General features: G+C 40.0%; 3 protein-coding genes across 7 annotated transcripts in view; all 3 read left to right on the forward strand.

The window, feature by feature from the left end:
- ablim1a (actin binding LIM protein 1a) overlaps nt 1–5,775 on the forward strand; it is a 38,258-nt gene extending 32,483 nt beyond the window's left edge. For 2 of the 5 annotated variants that reach the window (XM_068725508.1, XM_068725500.1), the window contains exons 17-22: nt 667–807; nt 1,563–1,648; nt 1,788–1,911; nt 2,148–2,209; nt 2,440–2,500; nt 2,750–3,327. In XM_068725508.1, the coding sequence (XP_068581609.1) occupies nt 667–807; nt 1,563–1,648; nt 1,788–1,911; nt 2,148–2,209; nt 2,440–2,500; nt 2,750–2,961 (686 nt within the window). In that variant the 3' untranslated portion in view covers nt 2,962–3,327. Of the gene's footprint in view, nt 1–666; nt 808–1,562; nt 1,649–1,787; nt 1,912–2,147; nt 2,210–2,439; nt 2,501–2,749; nt 3,369–4,437; nt 4,519–4,729 lie in introns of those variants that run through there. The other 3 variants (XM_068725534.1, XM_068725517.1, XM_068725526.1) reach the window with 3 other exon arrangements.
- A 2,095-nt stretch (nt 5,776–7,870) lies between these two features.
- Nucleotides 7,871–10,276, forward strand: LOC137877862 (probable E3 ubiquitin-protein ligase TRIML1). The gene is made up of 5 exons (XM_068718024.1): nt 7,871–8,074; nt 8,220–8,453; nt 8,590–8,636; nt 8,720–8,862; nt 8,957–10,276. Exons 1-5 carry the CDS (start codon nt 7,886–7,888, stop codon nt 9,526–9,528), a joined length of 1,185 nt encoding a protein of 394 aa, XP_068574125.1. The 5' UTR covers nt 7,871–7,885; the 3' UTR covers nt 9,529–10,276.
- A 1,245-nt stretch (nt 10,277–11,521) lies between these two features.
- On the forward strand, nt 11,522–15,750 carry habp2 (hyaluronan binding protein 2). The gene is made up of 13 exons (XM_068725562.1): nt 11,522–11,627; nt 11,852–11,954; nt 12,119–12,217; nt 12,359–12,469; nt 12,601–12,717; nt 12,819–12,929; nt 13,026–13,197; nt 13,281–13,378; nt 13,469–13,868; nt 13,952–14,094; nt 14,390–14,524; nt 14,668–14,813; nt 14,910–15,750. The coding sequence occupies exons 1-13, from the start codon at nt 11,568–11,570 to the stop codon at nt 15,075–15,077; spliced, it is 1,863 nt and encodes a 620-aa protein (XP_068581663.1). The 5' UTR covers nt 11,522–11,567; the 3' UTR covers nt 15,078–15,750.
- Nucleotides 15,751–22,089: the final 6,339 nt, after the last annotated feature.

Genomic DNA, 22,089 nt, shown 5'->3' on the forward strand with positions numbered 1-22,089 from the left:
AACGCTTTCGTTAATCAACTGAAATTCACAGCGTATTCACAGTGTATTCATCTAACCATGTAGTCCCCCCCAGTGTCAGTGTATGAGCACTGTTTGAAGTCTGTCTCCAATCCTCTTCAGTCTGATCTGAAGCTTGTTTAACACACTGCACTTTGTCTCTGATCAAGTCACAGGAGTAATGTTATAGTTTTCTTAAAGCGAGATTATGTAACTTTTGTGACAAATACAGATTTTGTTTTTTCAAAAGTTACATAGTCCGGTTTTAAAATGAGTCTAAAAATATGTTAATGGCCAAAGCAAATGTCACTTGTGTACATGCACGCCAGCTGGTTTGAGACTTTTCTACAACTAAATGGTGTTTCACACAACAGGTGTAATCTTGCTTGTACAACTAAAATCATCCTTGAAACATCCTTAAAACCACATTGACTCTCATCCACTGGCAGTTCCTCACCATTTATTTCAGAAGCTTAGATTTAAGGCTCAATCCAAAATTCACTGACTTGTTAGGAAAGACATGTTGTGGTAAGCGTACATTTTAAACCTGGACTACCCAGGATTAAATGAACCTTGACTCTGATGATCAGATGGTGCTAAGAATGTTTACCTGTGGTTGAGACCGTGACTCCGACACTGATAGATCAGTTCCCATGGTTACCAACCTAGATTCAGATGCCATAGCACGTCAAAGCAAGTCTGCTGATGAGATCATCAGATCCGCCACCTTCCCCGCTGCCCATGCTCCCTCTCCGGATGACAGCTCACGGAGTGAGGGCGACCATTGGCCCTGCTCTCTCGCTGTATTAGGTACAGTAGGCTCCTGATGGGCATGCTTGCACTGCGACCTTGTAGTGGTACAACAGACACCTCACCACAACCTAACTCTTCTTGTTTCTCCCTTTCCAGCTGCCCCAAAAGCTTTAACTGCATCCCTGCTTCACTCCGAGCTCTTGCTTTTATTCAGGCGTTTCAGTATTTGCCTTTAAGTTTTGCTTGCACAAAGCAGAAGCGTTGTTTGGTTTCTGTTGCTGCCATGTTATTTTCTGCTTGAGGTGGCATCAGTTTCACCATTTTACTGCACATGATGGGTGCACTGATGGGTGCTTTACACAATAGTGCCACAAATGACTTGGACAGAGATCACTGAGACTGACTTCAAACTAACTTTTGTCTGTCTGTCTTACATTGTGCTGTTCTGTGTATTTGACACAAAATCTTGACATGAATGATGAAGCGTGAACATCTGTCATGTCAGTGTAGCCAAATATTCCAATAAGCCCCCCTGTTTGTCTGTCTCGTCAACTCTGTCTCACATTTGTGTTCCTCCGTCCACCTATTGCTCATTTACTGTGTGTAATCCTCACTGCTCTACAGCCAAATGAAGCCGCTACATCTTTCTGTCCTTCTCCAAATTTGAACTGTGGATGGAGCATTTCATCTGGTTGTACTCTACATAAAAGTACATGTGAAGCATGGTTTCCTCCAGAGAGATGTGTATGTGTCTGTTTGTGTGCGTGTATATGTTTTTTGTAACATTTGGGGCTTGTGTATGGCACCCATAGGTCCAGAAGGGAGGAGAAGATCCAGAGAAGAGGAGGAGGAAGAGGCCTTGAAAAAAAAGCAGCTCCACGAGGAACATCTCAGCAAGGTCAGTGAGATAACCTTAAATCTTAATTCTAACATCTGTATCTTTGACTGCCATGTGACTGAAATGAAAGCCATACACGCATGCTTTGTATCCTTAATGTTTGTGTCATAGATTGATTGAATTATTTGAATGTGTGTAGATTCAGTCTGGTTTGGGAAAGCTCATTCTGAAGGAGGAGATGGAGAAAGAGCAGATCAGGGAACGTCACGCACGTAGCCTCTCTGCCCAGCGCTACGACCCCAAACAGACCAACTGTGACACAGGTACGGAGCAGCTTCATCAGCTAATACGCTCTTGAGTTGTCAGCAGTGTACTGTAACAGAAGGTCTGTGCTATATTATACTTGTAGATCGCTGCATTTGTTCTGCTGTAACATGTCTGGATTATGAAATAGCTTAAATTTGTGATTTTGAAGCATCTCTGTTCATGTAAATGTTCCTGATTCGGATCAACGTCTCTTTAATTCCAAATTAAAATTTGAACATCACTTATGTTTCAGATCTGACTTCTCCAACTAAAACTAACTCTCTGCCTGGCTACGGAAGGAATGGGCTGCATCGGGTGAGAACTCTGTTAAGAATGCTGTTATTATGTAACACAGACATTTGAGTGCAGATAAATGACCTTCAGAAAAGTGTGAATCCCCAAGAAGCAGAAATGTTAAATGCATTATATCTTGTCACCAATGCCAGAAACGCTAATTATATAGACGATTTAATACTTCAATATTTATTAAATCCTAAATCAGCAACAGAATCCCCATATATTAACTGTTGTCTGTGTCCCCACAGCCCCAGTCAACAGACTTCACCCAGTACAACAGCTATGGCGACATGTGTGGAGGAGGCAGAGGTGAGAGCTGCTAACAGAATGTAGCCACCAAGCAAATCTCTTGCCAATGTCACCAGAGCTATTCAACATCAGTATTCAGAAATGGCTTGCTACGTGTACATAAATGGACCTGCATTTTGAAATATTTGCATAATGATTCACACAATGTGTCATCAGGGACAACAGTGTTGTAGATAGTAGCCTGGCAGGGGATTTGACAGCAAAACCATTAACTGTGAGTCTCATTTTCTGTCCCATGTTGTCCTGCAGAGTTTCAGGTATGTCTCCCATCCGCTTTTCCACATGGCATGCTTCCTCACTTTGCATCATGTATTTGCTTGCTCATGGGTTGCAAGAGGCACCTTGCCCTGAATGCACACCGCCCACTCCTGCCACATGCTTGCATCACTGTCGGATTTAAAGTCAACTACAGGGCATGCACTGCAGTGATTTCAAATGCCCAAACATGCACTGCCCAGTAGCTGAACCAGTGTACTGTAAATGCAATGTACAGTCATTGCCTCATGTCGTGTTTTGTGTGTTGTTTACCAATGTAACGACTCAAGCTAAATGTCACATTTAATTATATGATTTTAAAATTCACCATAGAAAAAAAGAAAAAATACTACAGAGACATTCAGAAAACATGTCAATGACTGCCCATCTCGAATACTAATTAAGATACTGAACAGTATCCAAGCTACTTGCTTCATCCAGTGAAAACTGTGCCCACAGTCATTAGTGGACATATTCATGCCATTAACCCTGCAGTCCCCTTCCACTATATTACATTTGTGTATGTTCTATTCTTTAGCACATTAAGGATGGCCGTGCAGCACTTGCAAGGATGGACAGGGGAGTATCTATGCCTAATATGTTGGAACCAAAAGCAAGTATCTTCTTCTTTTTGTACTGATGACAACAATGTAATCTACACTGAAATATGTTTAAACATTTATACATTGTTCACTTACTTTAGTTCATTTCAACATTGTGAATGAGGACTCATTTTCCGACTAATATAGAGATAGTCTAACCTCGACATTTGAGTAAGAAAAAAAAAAAGGACCAGCCCAAAAGAGGAGGATGAAATGAATGAATTAGCATGTTGTATTTAGCCTCATGGTACGGGGACATTGGTGGAAGAAATAGGAAACTAAAAGAGATTTTACTGAAGGTGAAAGACTCACATTAGCTGGGTTCCTGATGATTTAGCATGCTGCTTCAGGAGCTGCCGAGTCACGCTTAGCATGCTGGCTTCTCCATGCTCATCTGCACATAGCTTTGACTTAAAGTGGCTGGATACTGTATGCAGCATACAGTGGAGAATCCAACGCCCAGATTGTCATCCAAACAACTCATATCACTATATACTGCGTAGTATATAAGGCATTGTACATTACTGTGTGGATATGAGTTGGTCAGAGGCCTCAAAGAACTTCTAGTTGCTTATTAATGAGCATTTCAGCCAAAAATAACAACTATCATTTGCCTGTTTCTTCTTATACAGAGGGGATAAGTTATTTAGAAAAGTAAAAGCACCTCGGTTTTCCAGGACAATCATTCCCATGTGGATATACTTGGCCTACATTACTGCTGTTAGTTTTTTTTTCAGTTCGCATTAAATTACTCTAAAAATACAACCCGTTACATAACTCTGTTTTCATGTTTTTGCCCTTACCTAATCTATTGCACGTTTTCTACACTGAAAAAAAAGTGTGCACACCATTATGGCACCCTGCATTTGCCCAACGACCTAAAAAACCAGCTCTCACTCCGTCAGCCTCCTGTCACATACCTGTTCTCCCACCCAGTGTTCCCTCTGTCACAGTCAGAACTACAAAAATATCAAAATTTGATAGCTTTGTTTGATTAAAAAAAACGGTTTGCAGGTTTGTGAAGCTTAGCCCTAGCTCGTAGGTTTGACCTGTTTGACTGACGAGTGTCTCCCTCTGAAGGTGTATCCCTATGAAATGCTCATGATAACCAGTAGAGGGAGAGCTAAACTGCCCAGGGATGTGGACAGAACCAGACTGGAGGTATCAGATTTCCACCTGACTGCCCGCAATTGATACTGGATTTCTCTACTTTGTGTAAATAACATGTTACACAAATACAATTGTAGCAAGGAATGTGCAGTATCCATTGCTTCTTGTCATTTCTGCAGTGACCCTTTTTGTGGCTTTGGTGCTAACCACGAACAACTCCCCTTCCCTCCTTTGTTTTCTCCACCTTTGTTCTCAATTCTAGCGCCACTTAGCACCTGAAATGTTCTTTGACATCTTTGGAATGGAGATCCAGGAGTTTGACAGGCTTCCCCTGTGGAAACGCAACGACATGAAAAAGAAGGCCAAGCTCTTCTAGCACTCAGAGCAGCATGCACATACTGTACATTCATTCAGATAGCACACGCCAACTGTAATCTAGATGTAGGTTTTTGGTTTATTTCCTTTTCTTCTGTTTTTTTTGTTTTATCCTGGCATAATCAAGGAAGCCATGAAATGGACTATTTTTTTTTTTTTGCTCTGATACTTCCTGAGACTGTGAGCTGAACAATTTGTCCAGATAGACTTTCACAGAAAACAAGGAATGGGAATCTCTTCCATGTTCAAAAATGACAAAGAATGAGAATGAATGATAAATAGGGTCTTTTATTTGTTTTTGACGGCGCTTGTTTTACTTCTTGCTTTGCTTTGGGTGGAACTGCTTTCCTTTTTTTCTTGCTTGTTTCTTCCTACTATTTGTTGCTGTTGATTCCTGTGGAACTTTGTAAGTACAGTAGAACCTCATGGCGCCATTACGAAATGTCCATGCTCGTAGCTTGAACATGTGTCAGCTTTCCTTCGCTTGGGCTGAAACGGTTTTAGTCCAAAGTTTGCAAGAATCGGCTCAGTGAGTCTTTGAATATTTTTTTTTAATAAAGCCGCTGGGAAAGCAGTCAGCAGACCCACTAACTGTTTTACCGGATCTACATGGAAATGAATCATCCGAGCACCTACACATCGCCAGTGTCCTTCCCTTGGCTACTGTACACTCCAAACATTCATCTGACCCTCACTAAAAGAAAATGTCTCTCTTCTCAGGCTCTCATAAACATGGCCAGACACTTTCCCTTTACATGTATTGGAAGTACAAATATATTTTAATGCCGTATCCAACATACAGTAGCCAACAAATAGATAAAACACCTAATGTAAGAAGCAACTGTATTTGAAAGTACTGTTTTATAAATGAAAACCCACACTGCCATTTGTTGTATTGAAATCTAAGCCAATAAAGCTTTAAATCACCATGAACCATATGATCCTCAGCTCTACCAAAGGTACCCACCGCCTCTTTTCTGTTCTCTGTTTCTTCTCTGGATTTCACCAATAAGCACACAGCCTCTGTGATGTTACACAGCGTGAGAGGTTATCTGAGGACTGAACATTCATGTGACCAATCAGACGGGGGAGTCTGTTGACTTTCTACACAAACTCTAACCTGTGACGAAATATCTTTCCATGAGCTTGGTCTTTTACTCTGATACAAATATATACAGTTTTTAAATGCATCTCAGTTTATTAAGTGACCATTTTCCAAAGCATACCACAGCTTTTCTTTTAGATTAGATGATAAGGTTTTCTTTCATTCCAAACAGCTATTTGTGTTCATATTTTCATGTCGATTTGGTTACAGTCTTGATCTCCATTTTGTTGTCTTTGGTGGGCACCTATGGTGATAAGCAATAATTGCACATGTGTTTTTAGACCCCTCTTCCCAGAGATCCAAACAGTGAAGGGATTTCACAGAAACTTTGACACAGACTGTAATAAAACTGCAAGTGCTGTGCCTTCCATCAGTAAGCCATAGGCTCAGTCACTATAGGCTCTTTTCACAGCAGCCATTTTACATGTGATTGCTGGGTAAACACAGGTGTCATTCATAACACTAATTATGGCAACGTTCCATTTAGGTGGGCCAGGGCCCTGGTATTGTGCATGCCGACTCACTGGAATGGCTGTGACACATTAAATAGAATGTGAGCATAATTAATTATATCAATTACACCTGTGTTTACCCTGCTATGATATGTCAAAATGGCTGCTTTGAAAATGATATGTTGTGTTACCTCATTTGGCGATAGATAGTGACGTAACAGATATTTATCTGAAGGAAAATCGTCGAGATTATTTCTTTAAAAATCACTTTTCAAATATTTAGATCCTGCTTGGGAAACACAATAAGTTAATGTGAACATTAAATAGCATTCTGTTTTGTGTGTTAATGCAGTTGCAAACAATGATTATTTGAACACTCTGAAACATCTGAAAATTGGCAGCTGCATCAACTTGATTTGATGCAAGAAACTACCAAATGAATTTGGTCTGGTGTATGATATCCATGTTTTCCTATTGTTTGTGTCTGGGTTTGTGTTTCCAACAATGTGGCAACTCAGTGGGTTTATAAAAGCGGTGCTGTATAGCAGCTAGCTGTTAATGAATATCCAAAGTCAGAGTCTCTCACATGAACATTACTGTAAAACACTCCTCTCAAGACTTTCTAAGGTAAAGCTTGATATCACTCCACACTGATAGAAAATATAATGTTTAGAAAGTTAAATTTAATGAATAACTTACCTCAAGCATTTTCACATACTGAAATGAACTGAATCCCTGGATGGCAGGAGAAACACAGTTAAAGTTCCCCTCCGGACTCATTTCTACCACGCACCTAAAAAACAGAATCTATGAAACGATCATTCTAACTGTATGTTCTCCTCCAAACTATAATGTCATAAAAGCCTTGATAATATCATCAACATAAGCATCTTAAACTAAGATGTTAAAGTAATCATGGAGAAACTTTCTCCTTCACCAGATGAGTGTCAAAACAGCCATCTAGTGTTTAACTGTGCTCATACATCCTTCTGTACAGCGAAGCACCTTCAAGTGGTAACATTAAACAAAATGTATTTTTGGGTGCAGGGGGGCTTAAACAATGTAGAAAACAATGGTGTGTTTTGGAAAATGTCTTTGGTGGTATAACACATAAAGCAATATGTACTGTAGTACAAAATGCACAAAAATACCGGTCTTCAAATGCTAGGTCCGCATCAAAAATACATCGCTTGTACAGTGAATGCTTGCGAGAGCTCCAGTGTGGCCTCATTCAGTCACAGGGGGAATTATTGTGGGACAAATGTGAGCGATTGTGGACACAATGGTCATAATTGTCCTCCTGGAGAAGGCAGCATTGACAAACTGACAATAGACATAGATATCAGCTTGATTAGGTGGCTGCAACACAGCAAATGCCTTTTCATAAACAGTTCGAAGAGAAAGACTGAAGACAAGGTGGTTGTTACGGTAAACATACTCCTGTCAGTCAATCTCTGCTTTGTTGCTGTCTACATCAAGTCTCACAATGAACTGCTTCTGCAGCTGCACTTCACCACAAAGAATCTGTCTGACTGCTGTTGATGTGAGCTGTGCTGAATATGTGCAACTCTCTCTACAGGAGACATTAGAAAAGCACCAAGAGTGTCTAAAGAGGCAAAGGGAAGCAGTGAAACACAGACTGAAAAAACTGGCAGCACGACAATCAGAAATCGCAGTAAGTTGTTTTCAGATTAGTCTGTGTTGAAATGATGCCACAATATGCAATCTTTCTGTCTTTATTGTGATATTACATTTGAAAATTAGATTACGTCTATGATCAGGCAGCATAATAAACTGATAGCTGCTTATGCCGGACTCAGAAAAAGTCTTCAGTGATAAGGGAGAGCATCATACGAAAATATCAGGAGATCCAGGCCATGCTGGACGAGGACCTGAGGATGACCCTGTCCCACCTGGAGATGGAGGAGCGGGCTGCTGTCTCTGCCCTGGATGGGCTGATGGAAAATAACTTTTCTCTGATTCAGGAGATAGAGCAGCACCTGGCCAGACTCACTGTGGCAATTGAACAGACTGACACAGAGCCCGATACAATGGTGATTAAACTTAAAGTCTAGTGGACCAAATATGATTTTAAATTTCATATTTGTCTTCTCAATTGTGTATGGGAACTAAACTTTTTACATTATGCATTCAAAGTTCCTTTTATCTAGCTTTTCTGCTTTTCTTCAGACTTTCTTTTCATACCCTGAGCAGCAAGACATGGAGACAGTGGACAGGTATGGAATCAAATCAGAAATTGACAATACTTAAGGTGGAGCAGCAGCAGCTGATGTTTCTCACTATGGTCTACCTCCTCTAGAGTGATGGACCTGCTAGACAGGACAGACCCGAGCAGTGTGAGCTTGGACGAAGTTAAAGCTGACCAGATCCTTGGCCTCACCAACAACATGCTTCTGCTTATCAGCTCACAGACCCCTATAATCAAGAAACTCACCAAGAGTTGTCAGTTCACACATTATTTCTATAGTGTTCACAATCACAACTTGACCTCTTTTTGTAACTTCCTGTATTAAAGTTGTTAAATATGTGTCTCCAGATTCCAGCGAGGTGTTTCTGGACCCAGAGACGGCCCACCCAAAGCTGATCATCTCCCCCCAAGGGGACAGTGCCACCTACACAGACACCTGGCAGCAACTTCCTGACCTCCCTGGGCGCTTTGACACCACCCTCAATGTCATCAGCTTGCAAGGATTCAGCTTTGGTCGCCATTACTGGGAGATTGATGTGACTGGGAAGACTTACTGGGAGCTGGGCGTCACCTATCCAAACATTCCCCGCAAGGGTACCACTGAGGACTGCTGGCTGGGCCGGGGGGACGAGTCCTGGTGTGTGGAGTTCTTTGATGGGGAGTATACAGCCTGGCACGGAGGTGTGCCCCATCAGCTGCCTTTAACAAAAAGCTTCTGTAGGATTGGTGTGTTGTGTAGTTTCCCTGCAGGGTTGGTGACATTTTTTGAGGCAGACAACATGACGCCATTATTCTCCTTCTGTGCAGGAACCTTCTCAGACTGCCTCCACCTGGCCCTGTGTCCTGGTCATGACCACAATGGCACCAATGCTGAGCCTGTTGTGATCTGTAATGCTCCATCTCCTTCCAGTGATCTCTGATTAGTGGCTCCACAGAAAAGTAATTCCTTGCTAAAGCACCATTTTCTAATAATGCACCAATTGTAAAGGTTTATAATTAAACAATACTAAGAATCTACAGCTATGCTAGCAGCCCTGTGAGGCTTAACACACAGTGGTGTTTTTGAGCTAAACGCTAACATCAGAATGTTCACAGTCACGCTAACATGCTAATGTTTAGCAGGTACAATGGTAATCATAGTTTAGCATGCAAACAATTGCTAATTAGTACAGCTAGAGCTGATACAATTTTGTTATTGTAGGACAAATTAAATGTCTGATCTGATGATGGTGCTACAAGAAGTCAGCAGAGCAGCAAAGTTGTTGACGTTTACTCTGACAGGGGCATGGATGTCTGTTCCAAATCTCATGGCAAGCCATCCAATAGATGTTGAAGCATTTTACTTAAACCCACAAATGACAAACACATGGTGTTGCCACAATAAAAGTAGGATTCATCCTCTGGGGACCATGAATGTATGTGCCCGTCAGTACAGTCAGACAGTAGAGGAAATGTCATAACACCAAAGACATCAAAATTCATCCTGTGGACACTGTGGATATCTGTACAAAATTTCATGGCAAGCCATTTTTGTTCACATATTTCTATGAAAGTCAAAAATGTCATCTTCATGGTAGCTCTACAATAAAAGCCAAGGGATCATCAAAGTCAGGAGGATTAATCTTCTGGGGACCATGAATGTCTGTACAAAGTTTTATGGCAATCCTGTTTGAGATATTTTAGTCTATATTAGTGAAACTGTCAGCTTGTGAAATATGTGGCTGGTGTTTCTCCTTTGTATTTGATAATAATGCATTATAAATGTTAAAAATTCAATTTTACTAATACTCTGTGTTTCCCACTTTCTAATAATCTACCCAGACTAACACTGAAAATAGTAATACATTGTTGATAAATGGGTTTTGTACCAGATGCTCTGCAAACATCCCACAAATGGTCCAACAGTCCAGGAGTGTCTTCCTCATTAATTTGTAATACTCACTTATATTATTAAGAGTTTACTTAACAGACAAAGTAGGTGTCATGCTGGAGGAGGGTAAACATAATCTATAATACGTCACTTAATTTTTTTTCTTATCAATCTTATCAATAAACCCATTACTTTCAACTAATAAACCCTTTATAAAGGGTTCCTTATAAGAAAATGGTACCCTTATTATAGTACTATAATACTGAATAGCTCCTCTTTGAAATGATGGAATGCATTTCAGGGTACATAGAGGCACAATATGATGAAAATGACTTGTGGGAAGATAGTTCTCAGAAGAAATCATGTAAAAGGGGAACACTACACACTTCACTTCTATCAGTGCCTGCATATGTGTATTGAACTTTCAGATGAATTTACAGAAATATTACAAGCCCGTCATTAAGTTCATTAAACTAAGAAAAAGGATGCATGTTTGATGCATATTGAGTTCACAAGTTGACAAAAAAATGACAAAGTCTTGTTTAAAAAATGGTTTCAGTTTTACTTGAAAGTAATAACAGTGATACTGTCATACAAGTACTGCTATTGTATATTTGATTGAGCATATTAGTATTACATTTGACTGATTTTGTAAATGTATAAAGAGATCTAAAAAAGCAGACAGTACTTTATCATGAAATGCACCTTGTGTATTTGGATCCAAAGTCTATATTCAAACAAACAATTGGCTTTGCAAATATGCCCTCTGAGCCGCTGTGTTGCATTTGAGTACAACGCTTTTGCAATTAAATCAAAACTCATTCAAACGAATTTCAATATAAAAACTTTTTCAAAAACTGTGGAAGAGACAGTAATCTTGATTTTGCAGTATTTGTCCATTTAAAGTGTTCGATAACATGAGCTATTATTAACTAAGAAAAACGATCCAAGAGCACCGTTAAAATCAATAAATGTGAGTCAACAACAGGGCAGAAAAGCCTGCCAAAGGTTAGTGCACACAAATGTTTTAAAAAGTGAGTGATCTGCCAGATCTGCACTCTCCTGGATGTCCTCTGATTCACTGCCATCATGAACCTAAAGCTCCTCTTCTTTTGCCTCTTCTTGGCGGCGCTCCTTGTACCTGCTGAAGTACGTATTCACTGTCTTTATTACTGTGCAGAAATAAGCAAATGTATTGGCTCTTATCTACAAAGTTGGGATGTTTTTTAAGGCATTTCGCTGTGATTAAAATTCAGTAGAGCTTGTTGTCCTCGTTTGTGTTTAAAAACATGAATTTGCTACATGTGCAACTGCACATTCTCTTTTATTATTATGACTCTCATGTGGTGCCATCAAATTATTTTTTTATTCAGCTAAAACGTAAAAAGCACAAACACCACGATCCTGATCATGAGGGTCATGGGCCTGGGCATAAACACGGCAAAAAGAGAGGAAAGGTTGAGGACATATTGAGAGGTAAGTGCTTCTTTTTATTCCTTTTATAATATTTCATATATAGAGCAATATTTTACATTTAGTTTCATATGGTAGAACAAGAAGAAGACAACAATGTTTTATATGTATATATATATATATATATATATATATATATATTATTAAGGAAGTTATTATGATTTCAGACTTGTTCTTTGAGATCGTGGAGGGAGCTGGGGATGATGATGATGATGACGATGACCATAATAATACAGACTGGGTTTTTGAACTTCAAGAGCCAGATGGTGAGAGAGTTAGTTAACACTCTGTCAAACTCTTTATAAATATCTGTGTAATGTCACCTGTTTTCTCATAAACGGCTGCATTCTATTGGAGCCCTAAGCTCTAAAGCTTACGTTCCCCTCTTCACTTTTTTCATTTCTTAGGCCAATGCGACCCAAACCCTTGCCGCAACAATGGAGTGTGTGAGCCGAAAGGCAAGAGGAAGTTCAAATGCGATTGCCCCAAACCTTTCAAGGGAAAGAAATGCCAGAGAGGTTTGAAGAAAAAAGAAACTATTTTAACATCTTGTTGTTGTTGTTGTTGTTGTTGTTATTGACAGACTGGTCATATATGCACAATATACAAATAGCAAAAATGAATTAAAACTATCGGGTTCACATCTCAGGTCCCAAACATTGTAAAAAAGGTCGATGCGGGCGTGGTGAATGTGTGCTGACTTCCACTCCCCCGTTCTTTGAGTGCAAATGCAAGGAACCCTTCCAGCCTCCACGCTGCATACACTGTAAGGAGTAATTATTTTCGATTAGCACAGAATACCTCTTTTGCATAAGTTTCGACAGATCCCAAAAACAAGCTTTCACTGTTAACTGTTTTTCTCCAAAGTGTCACTGTGTGAGCCCAATCCATGTAGGAATGGTGGACAATGCATCAAGAATGGCACTGACTTTGACTGCCTGTGCCCTACGGGGTACAGAGGACGTTTCTGCCATGTTGGTAAATTCTACTCCCTACATTATTGTTTTCCTTTTCCCAGTCCAACATATGCATCATCATGACTCATATACTGACTGAGTGAGGTACATTTCTTAGGCCCGGATGACTGCTATGTGGGTGACGGAGAGTCGTACCGCGGCAATGTGAGTGAAACAGACGATGGGCATGAATGCCTCTACTGGAACTCTCACTTCATCCTGGAGAACGGAGCTGATCCCTTCAACTCCTTCGAAGACAGTGATGGACTCGGCCCTCACAACTTCTGCAGGTCAGGAGAAAATAAATAAGTGCATTCAAATAGCAACGGACACGTACAAGAGGATGCTCATTCACACATTTTCTATGACACAGAAACCCAGACGGAGACGAGATGCCCTGGTGTTTCTTCAGACAAGGCCGCAGGTTGTCGTGGGACTACTGTGATGTCACAGAGTGTCTTAAACCAACAGGTCAGCTGCACAGCATCAGGCAACTTTATGATGATGAGTCAACAAAAATTGTTGTTATCTTTTGTTATCTTTTTGTGCGTGTGTTTTCAGATGTGGTGCCAATGGAAATTCTCCCTATAGACGCTGATCCCACTGCTCCCACTGCTCCCACGTCCCGTCCTACAACATCTGAACCCATAGCGACCCCCAAACCGACAGCTTCCAAACCCTCTACGACTGGGAGTCCCAGCCAGGCTCCACAACCTTCTCCCACACCCACTGACGTTCCTCTCAATGCCACTGCTCCACCGCAACAGTTCACCACCTGTGGGCAGTCTCAGCCAAAAAAGAATGTTGCCCGAATTTTTGGGGGTCTGAAGGTCCCTCCCGGTGCTGTACCATGGCAGGTGTCCCTGCAAGTGAGACCGAAGAACTCCAACCAACCGTACAGACACACGTGTGGAGGAGTTCTCATCGAGAGCTGCTGGGTGCTGACAGCTGGACACTGCAGGTAAGCACTACTAGGTATCTAAATTATAGAATAGCTTTCACATGTTGTGTTAATATTTATGGAATCCTGTGTTGTTTGCACAGTGAACAAATGAAGGACATGCAGGTGGTTTTGGGCGGTCTGTCACTGGATTTAGAGGAACCCACAGAGCAAGCCATAAAAGTTGAAGAGGTTATTGTACATGAAAACTACAGAGAGACTACTTCAGCTGTTTACAACGACATAGGTGATCCATGTGTCTCTCTCATTTAATATGAAATAAGCAATGATATTACCGACAATATTAGAATCCTTTGGAACCTTTTTAGTTAACTAAGGATAGTATGTGATAGTCAAATAGCACCATTTGTATTGATAAGAAGAAGAAGAGGAGATGTATAGTATTCATAGTCCATGAAATAAATTCTAAAAATAGATTTAAAAAAGTAATGACATTTTGATGTAAAAATACAAGAGAATAAGTACTTTATCATTTCATTTTTCATTTTGATGTAACTTTTATCCAAACTGCATTTCCAAAGCCTTGTTGAGGCTGAAAGGCACTAATGGAGTTTGTGCCAATGAGAGCCAGTTTGTGAAGACAGCCTGTCTGCCTGATGCCCAACTGCCTGATGGGATGGAGTGTAAAATTTCTGGATGGGGTGCCACTGAGAACTGTAAGGCTACATTTGCATATTCAGCCACAAAATAAGTCATTGTTCATTTTTGTTCAGATTTTTTGGATTGTCTTAGAGGCACTTCAATGTAAAATGTTTATTTTATTTTTTTATTGTTCATTTTTTCCACCTTTTCTCTGCAGCTCAATATGGTTCCAACCACCTGCTGGATGCCAATGTGATGCTGATTGGCCAGGAAAAGTGCTCTGAACCCCAAGTTTATGGCAGAGTCCTGGATAATACCATGTTCTGTGCTGGCCACCTGCTGGGAGGGGTGGATTCCTGCCAGGTTAGTAGAGGAAATGTGCACGCTATCATTCCAAATACCTGCATGTCTTATATTGTGAGCATTTGCTATCTGGTGAGCTGTGTGCTCCTGTTTCAGGGTGACTCTGGAGGACCACTGACTTGTGACCAGAACAATGCCACAGTTATTTATGGTCTGGTGAGTTGGGGGGACCAATGTGGAAGGAAGAACAAGCCTGGGGTCTACGCACGGGTCACTCACTACCTGGACTGGATCAAGTCAAAGATTCAAGCAGCATCTTCATAAGCAACTTGGCAGCACCATGCCGGTGGAGCGAGTCTTATACTCATCATGATTAAGCTTTTGGGTTTTGTACAGTTGTACCTTCTATTTTGCTTTCCAGGTCTACAACATAATTTATCAAAACCCAATGCTACTTAATACAACCTTCCTAAATAATTGAGAAAATCTGCATTGTTATTTCAGTATAGTATACATATGACCCAGAGCAGACCTGAAATCCTAAAATCCAATACAAAAACTTAAGAGTGTGTGGAAATTACATACATTTTAAATGAGACTGCCCTGAGCCCTTTAAGGGGAAAAGTGTCATATTATATGATCAATCAAGCACAGTATGTCTCAGTGGCAGATTCTTTGGATGGATTAAGTTGAGTGCATCAGTGATGACACAGGTGAAGGTATTGACGGTATATTTAAACCATGCTGATAAATGCTTCAAATTACTCTTTACTTCAATCTTGGGTGTCTCTTTGTGCTGTTCTGTGCCTCATGTCTTCCCTGTGTGTCCTCACTCGGGCCCAAGGGTAGCAGAGCTCATGGTCGCCCCCCTGATCAGGATAAGGAGAGTCATAGTGTTGGACTGTTTATTTACAAATGTATTAGCTGCCTGTCCTCCGGGTTTTCATGAATATGCCTTTTAATAAACAAGAGCACAAAATGACTGCTCAAAATCAAACAGGGTTACGTTTTCTCATTCCCTCACCACTTTTTAAAAGCTGATTCTGTCTCACAAGGTTCTGTTGATGCTCCTGGTTTGAAGTCTGTGAAAAGGTCCTGTTTGACAGATGATTGGCCTCACTGAGCATTTTGTTTGCTGTCAGGCAGCAACTCTGTTGGGCCACTGCCACGTGAGAATAAAGGCTCGCACGTCCTCCATATAGTCTGGGGAGCTGAGGGGAGGGTCGTACAAAGGACGAGCCAGTGCAGTGGTTTACGCACGGGTCATTCTTCCTGAACTACATCAAGTCAAACACGAGAGCTACTAAGCTGCTTACAGAATGGACTTCACCCGATACCACTTGATGAAATATTTACTGTACATGACACTGAAAAGTTAACATAGAAAGGATTAATTGATTAAAAAATATTGATTAAATAGTTGTTAAATATAGTGTATACATAAAATGTATCTTATATTTCTTCTTTCTGAAGTCTCTCACAAGCCAAAATAAAATATTACTAATTTAAAATTATTATTTAAGTTGTGAGTTTTAATAAACAATCTGGGGCATCTTTGCCACAATAATAACAGGGGTTAATATATTATAAAGATGTGAATCGTACTACCTTATCAGAAGTAACAACACAGGAGAGTCAGAAGATGTAAAGAGAGCTCAGTCAGTACACATCTACAAAGTCCTGACAAGAGAACTAATAGACAACAAATGGTGACCGTGAAGTGTCATGTTGCACCTCTATCATAGAAATGTTGGAGACAAAAGTAGTCCCAAACCAGACACTTTTCAGTTTTATTGTTTATGTTCACATTGTGATCCAATTTTAAGCTACTCAGCTCAATATACTGTTAAGTGTCAAAACAGGTCTAACTTGTATACATTGTGAAGTTATGTGAAGAATAAACTGGTGTTTTCGTTCAGTAATTAAGAGAATAAGGTTTTATTAGTGAGGGAGTTTTTTGGAAAATCGTACAAATCCTTATTAGCCTTCAACGTTGCAGCTGCAGGTTTTGTTTCCATCACTAGATGCCGCTGAAGCGTGCATGGCGATGACGTCACGTTTTTAAAAACCCAAACCTCTCTGAATAAATAGCTCTCTCGCCGGGTGCGGTGGCGCGCGCCTGTAATCCAAGTTACCGGGAGGCTGAGGCTGGAGGATCGTTTGAGCTCAGGAGCTCTGAGCTGCAGCGGACTATGCCGATCGGGTGTCCGCACTAAGTTCGGTATCGGTATGGTGCTCCTGGGGGAGCCCGGGACCACCAGGTCGTCTAAGGAGGGGTGCACCGACCCAGGTCGGAGACGGAGCAGGTCAAAGCCCCCGTGCCGCTCAGTAGTGGGATCGCGCCTGTGAATAGACGCTGTAGTGCAGCCTGAGTAACACAGCGGGACCCAGTCTTTTTACTGCTGATACAACAACAACGTGTTTACATGTTACAGCAGCTTCATCACTGCTTCTTTATATTCTAGTTCCCACGAAAACGTTCAGAAACCAGTTGTGTTTGTTTGTCCTACAGCGCCTCCACCTGGAGGAGAGGAGCAATGAGCATCAATCACAGAAGTCAGTGCAGCACCACAGATACAGCAAAGTAACGGGGCGCTTTATAACGTCCAATGAACTTGATGGAGAAGTGAATAGTCACAAACAAACACTTTTGTTTTTGTTTTTGTTTTTCTGTTCAGATAACGAAAATATCTCCATAATAACTCTTCAAGTTATAACAATCTGGATCACAAACATCTCAAAATGTGATTTTCTATCTTGTTGTAAGTTTGTTGTTTTCATTGAGTGATTATTATATCAGCCTAAAATATGAACAGTAGTTGTGAAACAATACAGAGAGCTCATGGTTCAGTAGCACAAGACGTGGTTTACAGTTTGAAGTGACTGAAGCTCAGAGAGATGGAGTCACAGAGCAGGTCACACTGTCAACACATGTGGATATTATGGGATTAATCCCAGTGAATAATAACATATGATTAATTGATTTCTGTGATGTATTGCAGAGCCCTGATGTAGCTGAAATGATGGAGGAAAGTTTGGAAAAATATCAATATTAGCAGAATTTTTGTATTTATGTGATGATTGTGTTGGCAAATGGGTCACAGTCATTGCAGAGTTTTTTGATTATCGGAAGCAAACTGTCTGTATTTGTTTTAATTAAGATTTTAAGGGAAATGTCTTTCCATCAAAGGGAAGGGTGCATTATGGGGAATTGCATATTGATGTAAAGAAGAAATGCACCTGAAATATTCAGCCTCAATCTTTATAAGACCTCTTACATTTCAATCATCTAATTTCCTCAGTTCATCATGTTTTCCTCATCTTTACCAGAGACAAGATTCCTGCTGTATTTTCAGCGTCAAACTATGTTTTGCAGTTGCTGTAATCTGGACTTTATCACATCAATTGGCCAACAGGATCCATAATCAAGGCTCATATTCAGAGGGATGTCTGTGCTGGGTTTTTGTGAGGTGGTGTTTTATCCAAACTCTTGCATGAACATCTGTCTTTATCAGACACAATAGGGGCGGATCTGACGTTGCGGTTGGGAGTGTGTCGATGCAGGACGTCAGAAAGGTATGACTAGTATTTAATAAACTAAAAGTAAAGGAAACTAAATACAAACAAACGGCGTAAACAAACACATTACTGTCAGTCAACCAGAATAATATTTAATAATTTATTAATAAAGAATTCTGTAACACATTATATGAAGGTCATGTCTATAATGCTTTATAAGCACAATCACAACACATTATAATGTATCTATAAAGCTTAATTTCAAGGCATCCTATAGGATAATCTCATCACTGGTAATCAAGTCATCCCTGCATCAACTTGACACCTGTGAGACCAAATCTAAAGAAACTAGAACATCTTTAAGATGTTTTTCTCTCTGGTTGGTTTCAGTAAAGATTTTGGCTCTTTCTCTGATCTTGTAAGAACAATCAGTCTGTTGATAAGGAAACTTGTCTGTTGTGAACTCTTTTTTTAAGATCCACTGATTTTATATTAAAGTCTCTTTCAATTCTTCACAATCCATAGTTGCCTTAGGAAGACCTTTCAGTGGTCTTTCTTGCAGTTATCAGAGTCTTCCTGTCAGTGGGTTTAGTGGGAATACTTGTTCTTTGTAGCTTTTCTAACTCACCACTGAACTCAAGACAAATATCATTACAGATCAGCCCCAAACTGTGATGTAATGACCACAGTGATTATTGTGTTAAATACAATCCATTTAAAAAAGGACTCATCAAAATTACAGTAAATCTCTGTGAAAATCATCTCAGCTCTCTGGACCACAGAATCTACAGACATTTGGTTCACATCAATGGACAGAAAGTATCTCAAAGTATTGACAGCGTCCTCATGAGGAACAGAATTAATTCACATCTATGGTTACAAGTAAATCCGTCTCATCAACAGTGAGCGCGCTGCTCTTTAGCAGCATGTCAGTGGTGTCTTGTATGTAGGAGGGCAAAGCCTTCACCAGGTTCTTCATGTGTGAGTCCACAAAGATTTGAGACTTGAGATGAATCCTCATAATAAGTTCAACTGTTACTATTTAGTTTGGATACAACTTGTTGTATTTCTTATTTCAACCACAAGATGGTGCCATGATATTTAAAGCACACACAGGTGACAAGTTAATGCAGGTGATACATGTTACGGTTTGATCACCAGTGATGTGATTCTATTATAGGATGCCTTGTTCTTGTTATGTGTGAACATGTTTTTGGAAATGTATAAAAAGTGGTTTGTAACTTAGACTTCTTGCTCGGCCCCTGAAGAAGACACATGTGGGCACGTTGGGCTTTTGATTCAGCACAATGTTGTTGAAATAAATAGAGATTGATGAAGTGAACAGGTGTGTGTGTGTGTGTGTGTGTGTGTGTGTGTGTGTGTGCTGTCCTCCTTCAGCCAGAGAAGAGTTCCAGCAGCAGCACAAGTTTGATGAGGTTGAGTTGTTTCTTTGTTTGAAATTCATGAGGCTTCATAAAACTCTTTTTAAGGGTAAAGAATTGAAAGTGGTGGAAATAATGTTTAATGAGTTCAGTGTTCGTGATGATTTATACCTCCATGTCAGACTGACAACGATGTTTGAAAAAATAAATAAATATAAAAGATTAAACGTGGGCCGATGCAAGTATGTTAGCAACAGTAGTTGACTATATGCAATTTAAAATTAATTTAACCATGTGCATGGCAAGAATATAGTTTTTGATTAGTCTGTGCATTGTTTGATGCAATACAGATCGTAATATAGTTTAATCAAAGTCATTTTTGTGTGCGCAGTTGTTGCTGTTAGCACTTTCCACCGTATTGTGCTGCTGCTTGAGTGAACGCAGAGCATAGACTGTATAAGGAGAGGCAGAGTACGTGTTTACCATTTCTACCAGTAGATAGCAGTATAAGTGTATTTAAACCATAGATTTAGTTATATTTACCGATGTCTCTGTTAATTATCTAGGTTATTGACACAGATGAATTTAATGAATGTTATTTCATTGATGTTTATGGTTAATTTGCAATCTAGTTGTAAACATCATGTATTTACTTGTTATTTGTATGTCATGAAGAGTGAGCATGTGTAGTTCATGAAGCAATAAATAATTGAAAAATAGACATTTGGTTCATTCTTATTAAACACTAAGCATAATTTACCTACCTCATTGATTTATTTGTCACACTTAAAATCCTGATTTGAATGGTTAAACCAAAGAGGTCAAAGGGCCAAGATGAGAAGATATAATGTTGGTCAAAACCTGTGGCCCAAATAAAATGACTTCAGTTTTATTGCCATTGAGATACAGAAAGTTTGACTCTAGAATATTCTAAATGTTTTCCTACTCTCACAAGACAAGAGCAAAAAAATAGATGAATTGCTTCTCTTTTCTTTTTGCTATCATGTTACCCGTCTTGTGACCCCTCAGATTGATCTCTGGAGCTGTAGGCGGATGCAGACCTTCAGATGTGTTACTATTTAGAAAACAGTCAGCCTTAAGTTAACACTGATTGTGTTTATTTTAGTTCCACCTAGAAGCCGGATTTTAGGTCAGCTTCTTGAATGCTGAGGGCCCACAGAATTAGAACAATTTTATTTCAAAGAGAAAACAATTGTTAAAGATTCAATTCTTATTATAGGGAAGGGGATCCCTAGTTACTTGGCCAGAGAGGGATGCCCAAAAAAGCTGTCCACAAACCTTTTGCCGGATGCATCAGTGGTGGCAGACTGTTATGAACTCACTGACACAAGTGTCACACTTTGGCACCAACCTCTTTCACAGTGCACAGGACCAGGAAGCTGCAGAGAGGGAATTTGCTCTGCAGTGCCCAGATGTGAGTGTACTGCTGGACAATGCTGTCAATAATCTGCCACAACTTTTTAAAGATGGACTCAAATGTCCGATTGATGTTATAACAAGAGACTGTCAGCACTGATGTTTTTGTTTTATTTTCTCTTGCATCACCATCTACTTGTAAAAAGGTTGAATATAGAATGGGAAACGAACAGTTAGCGGTATTGTTACAAAAGTCACAACAGTATTAACAGTGGTGTATAATCATTCAAAGCTATACAATTCACCTGATTCTAGTAATGGCTTCTTTGTTCTTCTTATAAGTGCTGTAAATAACTGTAAGATTATTGGTTCAATTGACAAAAGTCTTATTGTGGCGTTTATTTATTTTTTTATTTTGATGAGTATATATCTGTCACTCTGTTACCCTCGAATATAATATGTATAGTTTTATTTGACTAAGTTTTATTTAAAAAAAAGATCAACTTTAATTTAAAAATGTCATTTTTAATCTGTTATGGGAAAAGCTGGACCTGAAATGTACTCAAACTGACCATAGAAACTTCACTGATGATAATCATTTGTGGACAGAAGAGTGGTGTGTTTTGGAACATCTCTTGTAAACCAAAACTGTGATGATTGAAATCATGTGAGCAGATTAACTGCAGACGGAAAAATCAGAAGAATAGAGATACAGCAATACAAGTCAGATACAGGAATGTAATCACAATGCAATAACGATAAAAGAGACTACCAAAACGTACACGGACCTCCCAGGGTCATCTGTCTGATTCCTTTGCTTGTTTTGTTGCAGAGTATATACTCGCACCCGAGCAAACATTATCAGCTCAGCCGCTGGAAGAACATTTGAGAGATTGCCCGCTAATTGTAGGACCCTATTCTGAGCATGCTGAGCTATGATTGGTCAGTATCCGTCCGCGGAGCGGGTCTCATCAAAGGTTCAATTTCATTGGTTAGCGCAGCCATATTGCTGCTCCTATTGGTCCGACTATCTGTCACTCACACGGTCGTCGGGGGGA

The sequence above is a fragment of the Cebidichthys violaceus genome, unplaced genomic scaffold, assembly GCF_023349555.1.
Source record: "Cebidichthys violaceus isolate CVI_PGR_0920_01 unplaced genomic scaffold, fCebVio1.0.p SCAF_10, whole genome shotgun sequence".
In the NCBI taxonomy this organism is placed as follows: Eukaryota; Metazoa; Chordata; class Actinopteri; order Perciformes; family Stichaeidae; genus Cebidichthys; species Cebidichthys violaceus.